The sequence below is a fragment of the Hylaeus volcanicus genome, chromosome 3 (genome assembly GCF_026283585.1).
Source record: "Hylaeus volcanicus isolate JK05 chromosome 3, UHH_iyHylVolc1.0_haploid, whole genome shotgun sequence".
Taxonomy (NCBI): domain Eukaryota; kingdom Metazoa; phylum Arthropoda; class Insecta; order Hymenoptera; family Colletidae; genus Hylaeus; species Hylaeus volcanicus.
Genome location: NC_071978.1, coordinates 21701037 through 21714485, shown reverse-complemented (window position 1 = coordinate 21714485; position 13449 = coordinate 21701037). Strand labels below are relative to the sequence as shown.

Genomic DNA, 13449 nt, shown 5'->3' with positions numbered 1-13449 from the left:
TCGGTTCTCTTCCAAAAGTCCTTTTTCCAAGAAGTTTCGAAACAAATACAGGGAACTGCGTTGCGCATCTTGAAACCCCAGTAAGAATATCCATAAAGTTACCCGACCCAGCAGTTAATTTCCAGAAAACCAGTAATACTCGGGAAAGCCAACGGCGAGAAAAAAAAATGCAACAAATTTTCGCTGGGGATGTATTTCGCGAGAGAAGGATCATGAATTTACAACCCTCCTTCCCCTAAATAACCTGTTGTTCCAACTGGTCGTGTTTGCCTCAACGCGCATTAACACGCTGAAGTTGAACTACACAGCGTCCCATTTAAAACAGTTAAGACCGCTGCGCGACTCGGTGTACAAAAACTACTGTCATCATACAGGACGTCTGCCTCGGTGCTGGAAAGTTTTTACAATGCTGTTCGCGTTGCTCGATGCGAAGCAAGTATTTCTTTGGCGTTTGGTAAAAAGACTTCGATCAACAATCAGTGATTCACGGATACGAAGCACGACATTTCGACAACTCGGTAGAATCCTGTACATTAATCAGAGAATTGGTCACAATTTTCAGAAAAAATTGAGAAGATGTTATGTTGACTTAGTATCTTTGATAAATAATTGCCAAGCTATAGGTGCATTACTAATATTTGTAGAAGCACCTTCAAGAGAACTCGAAATTGGAAGAGCGGAAACGTTCGTTCGTTGCTTCCGTTGACTAAATATAGAAGCCCTTCCCACCAAACGTCAATGGTTTCACGGAAATGAAGTTGTTACTCCAACCTGTACGCGGAAGATCGAACGAGAGCGTCCGAATATAACACCTAATTGGAAATATGTCTCTATTAATCGGATCAGCACCTTGCTCTAATCTTTCGAGATAAGATTGTCCTGATTCCATTTATTGGCTTCCACTCTATTAATCCTAATTCCCCACGACATGAAACAATACTAAGTACGATGCTTGGGACGAGTCCTCAGCATTTCGGAAGGAGCTTGAAACCGATTAGGAGTATTCTGAATTCACCCGGTGAGATCAGCTCGTGGATCCTTAGCAGATGACGTATCTGAAATATAAATCATTAATGTCCTTTAAAATTGTCTGGGTCAATTTGTTCTCTACTTCGGAAAGTAGAGCAAAGGAATTTGTTTTGATACTTTCGTTAGTTACATATGACAGAGGAAAGTAGAATTTCTTAAATTTTCAAGACTATTCTTTAATTATGTAACAGAATTTCTCTTCTAGAATGGAATACCTAATTACCTGTTCCTCCATTGCAGCGATGCTGAAAGTGTTTCATGTGCAATTTCAATGGTTTCAAGGAGCGAATAGGCTGCAAGGAGTATTTCTTTTCAGCGCTACTTTTTCTCAAAGGTCTCGAAATTATTCATATTTTTTCTACATGGAAGTATACGTTTTTCAACTGTATATTTGGAATATAAAATTTTAATGTATATATTTTTCTTTTTTGTCGTAGAGTAACTAGAATTCTTTATTTAGAAGATGGCCACATGCGTATTACGTTTCCATGCATAAATTTCTTCAAATTACGTTACATATATTACATGTGTAATTATCAATCTTCTCTCCGAACCAATTATAACTCCCGAAAAAAATGATAAAGACCCCCAAAAGTATCGGACTGTCTCCTCAATCGAGTCAAGACACTCACCTGTCCTTTCCCTGCAAAGGCGGAACACTGAACGCCTGGTCTTCAAAATTATTCAGCGAGAAATCCTTCTCTTTTACCCGGATCTCGGGAAAGAGTGCATTTGCCCGGTGTTTCGCTCGACCGCGGCACCGGAAATGCCTCCCGACCGCGTTCCATTTTCCGTCCTGTTTCGTTCGACGTTGGGGAATTCGGGGCAGCGATCCATCGAACGAGCTTTTCCTCCGAGGAGGGCCCTTTTGTGCGCGGGAAAACCGAGGAGAAAGTGGATCCCTTTGTTGGGGCAACGCGCGCGTGTCAGTCGATCGTGCCCGTTGTTCCACATCCCGCGTGTTTGACACTCGACTAAGTAAACGATACTTGGGAGAGAAAGAATCTGGATCCGAACCTGTATCCTTCTATCCAGACCTTTCAAACAGCCACTACAGCATAAATTGAGTTCCCACTTCCAGAAGAACCTGGACAACCAAAAGTGTAACCTCTTCCACCGAGATTGACAATGTTTTGGGCTTCGATAACGCGTAAATTTAATTCAACTAAAGCGAAGTAAACTTCGTATAGCGACAGATGGGTCCTAAATTTGAGTATGTAGATTTGGCGGCAGCAGGTGCTCCTTGGAAGTAACAAGCACCGAATTTACGATTCAAGTTCTTATATAACCTCTCCTCGTCCAAGCTCCTCTTTCTCCTAAAAATCTGTAACCGCCATGTACTGCGTATTTAAATTCTTTACGATTGATGATTGTCAATAAAAACCTTGATGCAGGATGTTTTACAAAAAAGAAGTAGGCCAAGTCTGCGACTATAGGAGTGTTACTAGTACATAAAAGTATGCCACAAACTTGCCATTGGTTTCTCTTTTTCTGTAGAACTTTTCTTTGCCACCTAAAATCACCTCGTTTCCAGAGACCCTCGGTAAGCTAGATCAAGGCTATATGAACGATTCACCACGTGGATCCACCGATCCTCTTTCAAAAATCCCGATTTACCCCATAATTCTTCCGAAAGTCTCCCTTGGAAGCCATCTACCCCTCGTAACTCGATTCGACTCCCTCGCATCGGATTCACGTGGTCCTTGAACGACGCTCTCCGGACCAGAGGATTCGCCTGGTCCGCGAGCAAACGCGTAAAACCGCGATGGAGGCTCGGGTCGGCGAAATTCACGATACGATTTGACGCAGTTCCAAGTGCTCCACCGCAGAACGTGGCCTGCGCCGCGCTGACTGGGCAGAACATCCAGGTGACCTGGAAACCGCCGCCTACCGACAAAGTTCACGGGGTCGTGCAGGGTTACAAGTTGCTCTACGAGGCGGCTAGCGCCGTCCTGGAGGAACAGGCTGGCAGGGAGACCAAGATCATCAGCCACGCGTTGAGCACAGTTCTCCATGGCCTCAGTCCGTACACCAATTACACGGTGCAGGTGCTCGCCTACACTAGGGCTGGGGATGGCGTCACCAGCAGCCCCGTGTCCTGCACCACCGAGGAAACTGGTAAGTTAGGTGTTTGATTTTCTGGCTGTTCCATTGACCATACCCTTTCCGTCCAAATACTCCTTCGTATAACACTTGGAATACCTTTTTGTTATTTAAATTGGGATAGCTTGACCTTTTCAGGCCTGGCGTTCACACGCAAGAAGAAAGACCAGTTTTCCTCGAAAATTACACTATTAGAATTCTTTCTTTATTTTTTCCATACTAATTTTAGTCCTAGTTCACCCTACAAATTAAATCACATTAGTACGCGAAAGAAACATAATTCAGATCTGAAAGGGTTAAGAACACTTCATTATAGAAAAGACGTCTACTCCGCAAAAGGGTTGACGCACCTTGGAGGAGTTTGTACCACTTTGTTTGTTCAGTTCATGCTTACAGTAGAATAAGAAACGAAAGTGTCTCCTCTAACGAAACATCACATAAATTACATGCGTAGATGTTCAACTAGTACACCGATCGTGCAATACCCGAGGTGCTCCCCGGGCCAAAGTTGTGCCAGTCCCAACTACGATTCAGACTTGTGCGCCATGGAAGAAAATGGTAAACGATGTGTGGCCCTGTCTGCGACGGACGGCCGTGCACACGGTGGCGAACGGAAGTAAATTTGCCCGGGGATTTGAGACGGGACTGGGGGTAGTTCGCTCTGGCGGTTAGGTGCTTTACGGCGGTCCGTGCTGTTGATGTTTCGATAGGTCAATACGTTCCCTGACGATCGTCGTGCGGTTCCCAGTTTCGTGCTGCGGTACGCGCGCCAGGGCAGCAGACGTTCGCCGTGGGGAACCTGGTATCGGGTTATTGAAATTTTAATGGCGCCGTGACGTTAATGGCGGTATCGGTGTCGTTGGAATATTAAAACTGCTTCCTAGAAAGGGCCGGCCGACGGTGGAATTCGAACCTGAGGATGTCTCGAGTCGAGGAGCCAGGCTCGAGAAGACTGACGCTTGGGAATGTCTCGAAAATGTTGCATTTTCGCGACAGGTCTGGACGTCTTGCATGAATAGAGTGTCTTGGATGCTTCGAATTTATGAAAAGTTTGAACGGGTGTATTGGTATGGCTTGAAAATAAATTGGGAATTTCAGAAACGACGTGCGTGATGATTCACAGGTATTTTTTTTTTTTTTAATGATTTGTTTAAGGTCGCATCAACGGCTTGGTTATTAGCGACCACATTTGGTAAAGCGACTAATTGTTTATGTAAATTTCATCCTCGTACTTGGGCCAGTAAATTGTGTCTGTCTAATGCTTTCGCGAATTTATAGAACGCGCTCGTATCGTTTAGTACTATATCTAAACTTTTTGAGATATCTAGATTCCTTCTGTATTTCTCCAGTTTATTGCATTCCTCAATTGAGTATTGCACGGTGAGGGTCCCGTTACAATGGTTGCATTTTGATGGTTCCGATTTTATGATTTACAGGTATTTATTTAATTAACATTCCATCAATTTTTGTCAAAATTCTGAAGAATCATCGCGAAGATTCCCGCTTTAGAGTGGTTATTTGATTATTCGAATTTCCACGAGGAATTTCCTTCTCTACATCTACGATATCACTTTTTCCTTTTATTCAATATAGTATCCCCGTCGAATTAAAAAGAATATCAATCAAAGAATCCACTTACCACCCTTTTTATCATACATAATCGCGAGCAACACGCGCGAATCTCTCGTCGCGCCATCGTTCGTCACACCCCCTTCATCGCACTCGTCTCTCTCGAGTGGAGATAGAGGAACCTCCGAGGAAAGCTAAATGAATAATTAAGCCTGAAAAGGCTACCGCGTCGATTCGACGTTCTCGATTTCCCGTCGCTGCATTTATATTTTCGCAGCGGGAGACGAGCTCTCGGCTCGCGCAGCCGCTCGAAATTCCAGCTGCAAGAGAAGGCCACTTTCAGCCGAATTCCGTGGAATCGGGCGTTGGTGCTCGTGCGAGACCGGGACTAAAAGAGTCAATGACAGAAACTTTAACGCGCGTTTGAAGTAACATTATACCGTTGGTCCTTCTACACTCTCGTATCGCGCTCAGCTCCGTGGAAACTCCGAGCGTTGGCTGGCTTTCCATTAAACGCAGCTGCACCGCGCCACGGCTGCTTGACTGCCACCGAAATTCCGCGAAATGGGTCGCGAATAATTGTATCGTTATCGCGAAATTCATAATAAACTGGCGCCCCCTTCGCCCTCCGGCGCCTATCGCGCCGCGTGGCGTAATCGAAATTTCGTGTATCGCAAAGAAAACGTCGACACGCTGCACGCGTGTTCGCCGATGGCTGAAATTAGCTAGCGAACTCCCATCGTCGCGCCGTGTTCGCCCCAATCCTCGAATCCCGTGGATTACTCGTCGGCTTTTGCGAATAAATTCCGCGTCGATGATCGTTCGTTTCTGTCTTGCGCCGCTGACACGCCGGGTGGCTCTTCATCGCGCGTGTCGATGTATCGAGAGTCGAACCCGGGACACGATTCAGCCGAGAGAATGAGAATTGGGTGGTTAGAGTTAATCACAAGCTAAATATACAGATCGTAGAATAGCATGCATTTCGTGATGTTCGACGCTACTCGTTTGGTGAAATCCACTCCTGCATACTATTAAATTCGAGACGGGGTGAGTGGTTATATCTCGGTTACTGGAGGCTCTATTAAAAATATGTATGCAACAAAGAAGTTTCCAAATTTAATTAGCAACTACTTTTATTGTATTCATCTTGCTCTAAAGGCAACTATAAGAGAGATACCATACACTTTGTGGCTCTCTTTCGTCACATTTGCCCCATGCGTTTGACGCGGCAACAGATCCAGCTGCATCTCACTTATACAAACTCAGCAAACTGCTGCTCCGAAATGTTTATTCGCTTTTCCCACGGATTTGCCGCCGCAAGTATTCACGTGTAACCGAAACTCCGTGATGTAAACGTCAGCTGCGAAGCACGATCGTCCAGGATGATATTACAAGCTGAATGCATCGATCCAATTGATAGTGACAATAACGTAAGAGACTTTGAAAATTGATGTTCAACCGTGTTGTATCAATTTCTCTTCCCTTCTATCCGCTCGAGGCTCATAAAGTATTAACGTTCCTTTCCACGATTACTTTCCCGGAGTTCTACTACTTTCGATAAATATCGAGCAGCGTGTATCACTTACAGGAAATGTTTCCCTGGGATCGATTGTTTCAACGCGAGGTGACTGGTTCGAAGCTTCCTATCGAGTTAACGTGATGAACAGTTCCGAGGAAAGTGAATAGGACAAGGTAACCCCTGCGGAACGGTTACTTCGCCACCTTGGCTTAAATTCTTTAAATTTTTCCCTGTCTCGGGTTATTGGAAAAACAGTGTCTTACACGGTTAAGCCCAGGAAAGCGAAGGTGCAAGGGAGCTATTTCCTTGCGTGGAGAAAATATACCTTCGTTAAACAACGATATTTCTTGGTTTTTCGAATCACATTCAAGAAAGAAGAACACGATAAACTTTGAGAATACGGAGACCGACCAATGTCTGCGGTTCTGATTACTTACTCTCTCCTGGATGACGATTTATGAAATAAAATGACGGAATAGCTAATTAAATTTGGAAATGTTCGTTGAATTGTTTGCTATTTTTGCTCGAATTGTCTAAGAGAAACGTGAACCCGAGTTTGCACGGATACGATACTTTTGCGTTAAGATCTCTCAACAGTATTCATCCGAGTACTCGTTTTCGAGGACCATTGAAACCCAACGATCTTCATAATCCTCGTTCAATAGTTCCTCTCGCTCCTAGCGAAACAGACCATTGCCTTCCACGGGGATGCTCCCAATTCTATCCACCCGCGGTGGCACAAACTCCCACCGATTTTCCCGAATTTCGCGAACAATGCGAGCACGAACTTCCGCCAAGACGCTCCTCCCTCCCGAAGCCTCGAAATCGGTGCTCTCCTTCGTATGGATCCATTATCGACGGGAACGGCGCTTCCGTGCCCTGAAGAGTGACCGGAAATACCAAAAAGATGGCCGAGAGCGTTTCCCACGAGTGTACTCTCGTTTGCGGCACTTCATTTTCGTAAACAAACGTTTTCAAATCACTGGTCTAGGTACTCTTTTCCACGTACCAAAGGATTCTCAAGACATTTGTGAAAGTATATACGTAAATAAGTAGCTGAGACTGCAAGATTTCAATTCTATATAATTAACCCTTTGAGTGTCAGAGGAAGAAGATGCATGATTGTAAACAAAAATGCATATTTCCGTTAATTTTATTTTAAGGTTTAAGGTAATTTTATTTTCGTAAAGCAAAATTGATTTTTTAATGAGTTATAGCACTTACAGTTTATATCGCTCTTGGCCTTTTTTGCAAGTGTATGGAGGAGCGATATATTTCACATTGGCACTCAAAGGGTTAATACCAAAAGTGAACAATAAAAATTGTATCTGTCTGTAGATTACTGATTAAATCGATAATAGATTACGGTGAAGCCTGTCTAAAGGCGCCAGTTTATTTTCAGCCTACCTCACGCTGAAGGGAAAGAATAGTTCTAACGTGGAGGCTCCCTTTGACCCAGCAATTCCAACAAATAGTAGGGATAACCATGCGCCTCTTACACAGGGATTTCCCAACTTTTCCTATTAGACAAGGTTTACTTTATGTCACTCAACTAGTCGACCAGTATTGGCCAGCTGCCTCGCATTTTCAACCACCACGCCGTTTTTCTTCCTCGATATCCTCCGTCACAACATCGTTCTGTTCTCAGTTCCGGACGCGCCGGACCGTGTGAAGGCTGTGACCAGCAACGAGGACGCGGTAGTGATATCCTGGCTACCACCCCGTCGGCCGAACGGCGTCCTCACCAAGTATACCGTTTACATTCGGGTGTTGGACCAGGGCCAGGAGGTGAAGATCACTAAGAGCTCGCTGCCTGCGCAGAACTTGCACCACGAGGTGACGGGGCTGAAGCTGCGCGAGTCCTACGAGGCCTGGGTTACGGCCTCCACCAAAGTGGGGCAAGGACCTAGCACTCCGGACATCAAACTTCAGCTGAGCAATACAGGTAACCCCTGACCGCTTTCGCGAAACTTCTTGACCCTTGTGAATCGCTCCTCCGTCTCGTGGACGATGTCCCTCCTCCCCGAGGAATCGATTCGAGTCCGAGCTCATCGATCCATCTTCGCGAAAATCGAGCCATCGTATGGGGAAAGTTTGATACGAAAAATTCGCGAGACTAGCCTCCTGAGAGTTCGAATCGCGATCCCACGTTTCAGGTATTTTCTCTCTCTTGGATCGCTCCACGTAGAGTCGATCGCTGTTCGCGATCGATTCAGGGGATTTTGCTAAAACTGATGGGAGTTGGGATTTGTGTAATATCAGGGAGGGTTTAAGTCATCGCTTTGATGGTTTTGGATTCGATTCGAAAATACAGGACGTCGAATTTAGTGGTTTTGCGAATTCTGTGGACCTTGGGGAGGATTGGCCTTTTGGACTGAATTTTATATTAGACTTCAAAGAACGATTGTTTAAAGAATTCTTCCATATTTAAGAATGATAAAAATCGGGTCAATTTCTTTCAATCTGATTATCAAACACTCTGTTTCAAGTAACCAATATGTCTACACCATATGTAATACAGAAAGTCGAACTAAACGCATCGTACGATAAATTACTGTAATCATTCAACAAGTTACAAAATCATAATAAAATACTTAACTCCACACCGCAGCTTGGTATTCGGTCCAACTTCACCTGCAGCTCAAAATAGTAATTGTAACGCATTGTTCTGCGACAGTAATTGGAAACAGTGCCGATAAGCAGTAAAATTCGTGTGCAACGTCGGATGAAGCTGAAACTGTGTTTCCATATGCGGTGCGCGATGCTAATGGTGCTCCTTCGCGTGAACCCGCGTTCAACGTACCCGAACCTTCGCGAGGGTCGGCTCGACGCGCCTGAAACGTTCAGTGACTGAACTTCAGTCGAGGCTGCTTTCGCGCTTTCTTGTCGTTCGAGTTTGACGAAGTTTGAAGAGTGTGCGAGGGGCGATAGGAGAGAATCGTAGGCTGCGTTAATTATAAATCGGTGCGAAGTTTCCGATGAACTTTCGCTGTGCATGTGAACCCTCGCGCGGCTGAGCCTGGTCGGTTCCTGACTTACCACGTGTGACTTTGCTGCTCGACGCGTGACTATTCGGGGCGATTGTGTTACTGGCGCCAATGGGATCCATTTTTTAAATATTTTCTGGGTTGCTCGGCAATCAGGGAAAACTATGAAAGTCGGGTTAAAAATGTCCCAGCCTCAGCTCTGTCAGAGGGTCAACCAGCTTGAGACGCTCAGCATAAAAAAACTCTGCCACTTACAAATCTCTGAATAGCGTCAATGTAGAATCGAGAATTCTTCAAATAATTAAATACACCACCTATCGAAAGTCACCAATTTTTACATAATACACGTCGAGGATCGTTAAGAACGTCTCAGGGACTCTTCCATTTTCGGAATTGTTGCCGATTATCGAAACTGGACTCGACTCGGCGAGCACCCCGGTTCTTTAAGTACCGTTGGGAAAAATTCCTGGCCGTGGCTTAACGACGGAGCTCAGGAGTGGCGGAGTCCGCGGCGAACTTTCGAAACTGAACTCAAACACGGATCACAGCTCGAGGAAGTTTAACGAAGAGCTAGGGTAACCAGGACTTTTAATTAGTTCCAGCAGCCATAATATCGTTCGGAGTGCCGCTCGTGGTGCCATGGAGGGTGGACGTCAATATGGCTTGTCTCGCTGTCGGTATTCCGCCACCCACGGTGGAATGGCGTCGCGGCGACATCAAGCTGCAGCAGAAGTAAGTGACGAAACTACTCGTAACCGAGATCCTTCGTGAAATCTTGATCGTGCGAACTTATTCGCGGCAGATCCGACATCGGCCCGGACAACGCGCTGACGCTGAGGAACGTACAGAGGACCCACGAGGGCAACTATTCCTGCCACGTGAAGAATCCACTCGGCTCGGACAAAATCGAATACACCCTGCAAGTTCAAGGTAGGTGAGACGGGGATGGAATGCTTGGAAAACAAATCCAGCTATGCTCGCGCAGTCGTCGAAGTTTTCTCTGAATCAGGCGCTCAGTCTTTTTCACTGGGTTACGTAAAGCGAATTAAATAATTATTCACTTTATTCTTCGTAAAGAACTACCTTAGTTTTTAATAAAGAAAATACAAATACAAAATACATATATGTCAGAGTATTGTAACGAGTCGTATTCAATGTGTTCTGGTTGTTTGGATTTTTGTTTTCGATGCAGTTTGTTCGAAAATATGTATAACAAAAGCTCCTGAAAATTCTATGTTTTTTTTTTGGTATTGTCTCCTTTATTCGAAATTTAGTTCGCAGGATATGTTACTTTATTTCACTAGATTGAATGGCGAAAGAGAATGCGCTGACCTTTAGGAATGTCCAAAATTCCATATTGTACAAAACAATGCAATTTATACAGTGTGTATACAGACCTCTATCACTGGACATCCGCGTGGAAGTTTTATATTTCTCGAATTTAGGACACGAGAAATTGTTACGCAATACGAATTTAGGCGCGTCGAAATTGGGTGACTTTGTTCTCGTTGGTCGAACGAATAGACTTTTAAACGGTGTAAGCAACGTTACCTGACCATAACACAATTCAGTTTTCTATAAAATCAAACAATTCCATTTAAAAACAGTGCGATTCTCCTTAAAAGAAATGCTTCGATATCATGAACTGCACTCATGGTGGAACAAAGAATTTTTTAATTTTCATCGCATACTTCATTGATGCCTTCAAAAGTAATATCCATCTCGATCTAACATTTTCCTACGCTCAAGCTATGCATAAACTTTCCAAAAAGCATGTTATGCGACGTTCCTCGTCTCCGAGTTCGCCAATTTCGTTCCCAACGTTTCGCGACGTTTATTGCGCTAATAGTAATATTCGCGAACGGGAGATAATTCCTCTACAATACCGCAGCGAGACGAATCGTGTCGACGGCCTAAATTCCGCCAATTTTCCAAAAGCGACGTCCCCGCTATCGAGGGAAACTTTCACGGTGCGTATTATCGCGACAATGGCGACAGAGCGGGTCAGCGAGAGGGACGGGCTCGTCACCGCCCAGCAGTTCGTTAAAAGTTGCGCTAAACTGTTTTCCATCCCGATGCCAGTCCCATTATTCTCGTGGGAATAATTCGAACACGGCACGTAAGGAACGGCCCCGCTGAATACATTCGCCGGGAGATACTTCGTTATCTGAAACGTCACGCGCGTTCACACGGACGAACGAGCATAGACGTCTGTGCAACACCTATGCAATCTTGCGATCGTCCGAGTGCACCGTAGCTGTACGTGACTGCAGCCTTTATGCGCTTCGGGGAAAATCCCGAGGAATATATTTTCCGCGAGTCCGAGCCCATCTGGATGTTCTTTCTGGCTGGAAGGGGGCGAACTGAGGACCTGGAGAGAAGTCCAGTTGGGGTAGCTTTTGGTGGGAGTTTAACTACGTTAATGGGAGGGGTTGGTAGAATTTTTGATAGTTGGAAAAGTGTTTATTTTTGGAAGCTTTGAGTTGTGAGATTAAGGCCTTCTTGTTGGGAGGATCCTCTAGAGATCACCTCTTTTGGTAACCTCTGTTACTGTTTCATGGGGGACCTTGGCAGTCCATGTTCTACTCAGTCCAAGTTCTAAATCGTAATGATAGATAAGAGAACATTTGGAACATCTGTTTTCTTTTTGGTAGCTTTAGGACGTGTGCTGTGAGATAAAGTACTTCCTGTTAGGAGGATTCTCTAGAGATCGCCTCTTTTGGTAACCTCTGTTACTGTTTCGTGGAGGACCTTGGGAGTCCATGTTCTACTCAGTCCAAGTTCTAAATCGTAATGATAGATAGGAGAACGTTTTGAACATCCCTCCTAGTGGGTTTTGCAATTTTAATACCTGATTAAATGCTTCGGGAAGCAGTTACAAGTGAGCCTCGCTAAGTCTGACCAACAAAAGAAAATGATATCAATCAAACCTGCAACGAAATGAAGATATACATGTCCAAACTGCAGATTACAATAGTCGAAAATGCATTTGCCCGGTAGGAAGTATCAACGGTCCGGCACTACATCAGCCCGTTATGAAAGGGAATCGATATCCCTTCCTAGAGTATGAATCTCCAATATCACGTTTTGTCGATAATTGAATTAAATTATATATCAGTCGTTGTGACCCTTAGTAACAGTGTGCGAATAAAGTCAACACCGTCATAAAAAATACGGCAGTTGGAATAGCCAAATGTGAACTAAGAACTCTTCGAATGCAACTCGTCAGTCAAAGTCATCTAGGAACAGTGGTACCTACTCGAGGCACTTCACCTATGCTACACAATTTGAAACACATGTTTAATTACACAGTCCCTCGGTTGCTAAACGCACATAATTTGTTACAAGTGACACCTCGCTCAGCGCATCCCTCTGTTGCGACTAGTTCCAACGAGACTAATTTACCGAGGTTGCAGCATATCGTGCAGAAGTTCGGCGGTCACTCTACCGCCATTTTTGCCGCTCGGTTGATACTAGCTCTGGTCGCCGTTCTGTACAATTGATCGACGAACCAGACGTTCCCAAACAGTCAGTCGACCGTTCTAATTGACAAACTTTGCACAGTGCCGCCAACACCGCCGACTTTGCTGGCAACCGGCACTACAACCGACGCCGTGCAGCTTCAATGGAAACAGGGGGACAATGGCGGCGCCCCCATAAGAGGATTCCTGCTGGCTTACCGTCGAGAGTTCTCTGAATGGGAGGAGGTGATGCTGGATCGCAAGGCGAGCACGCACCTGCTGGAGGGCTTGCAGTGCGGGACCAGGTACCAGTTCACCCTGGCGGCCTTCAACAGAATTGGAAGCGGAAGCGCCAGCAAAATCGAGACAGCGAAGACCAACGGAACGAAGCCTATTCCTCCCTCGAAGCACCAACTGATCAAGGTCAACCAGACGATCGTCAATCTGGAGCTGGCGGCCTGGCAGGATGGTGGATGCCCTTTGTTGTACTTCGTCGTCGAGTACAGACGGCTACCTGGAGATTGGTTGCTGGGTAAGATACTTCTCGGTGTTTTTACTTAGAGTTTAGATCGTTGCAGGCTCCAAACTATGTGGTAACTTATTTTTAGTATCTTCACTGTATAAAGGAGGTTTTTTCTACGTACAAGGGTACATGTACACGAATCATAGTTCAATCTTCATCTAGAGAAAGATGTATACAAATTACCAAGTGTCTTCTTGTAAAATGTGTATATATATTCTTTCTTATCCTTCTTGCAAATAAATGTTTATTTGAAACACG

The 13449-nt window shown here is 44.9% G+C and overlaps 1 protein-coding gene across 7 annotated transcripts in view; it reads left to right on the top strand.

Annotated features, from left to right (window-relative positions):
• Positions 1–13449, top strand: part of LOC128873224 (cell adhesion molecule Dscam2-like) — a 209999-nt gene that overhangs the window by 190221 nt on the left and 6329 nt on the right. For all 7 annotated transcript variants that reach the window (XM_054116629.1, XM_054116627.1, XM_054116625.1 and 4 more), the window contains exons 19-23: positions 2839–3147; positions 7869–8165; positions 9804–9939; positions 10010–10137; positions 12772–13200. In XM_054116629.1, the coding sequence (XP_053972604.1) occupies positions 2839–3147; positions 7869–8165; positions 9804–9939; positions 10010–10137; positions 12772–13200 (1299 nt within the window). The remainder of the gene's footprint in view (positions 1–2838; positions 3148–7868; positions 8166–9803; positions 9940–10009; positions 10138–12771; positions 13201–13449) is intronic.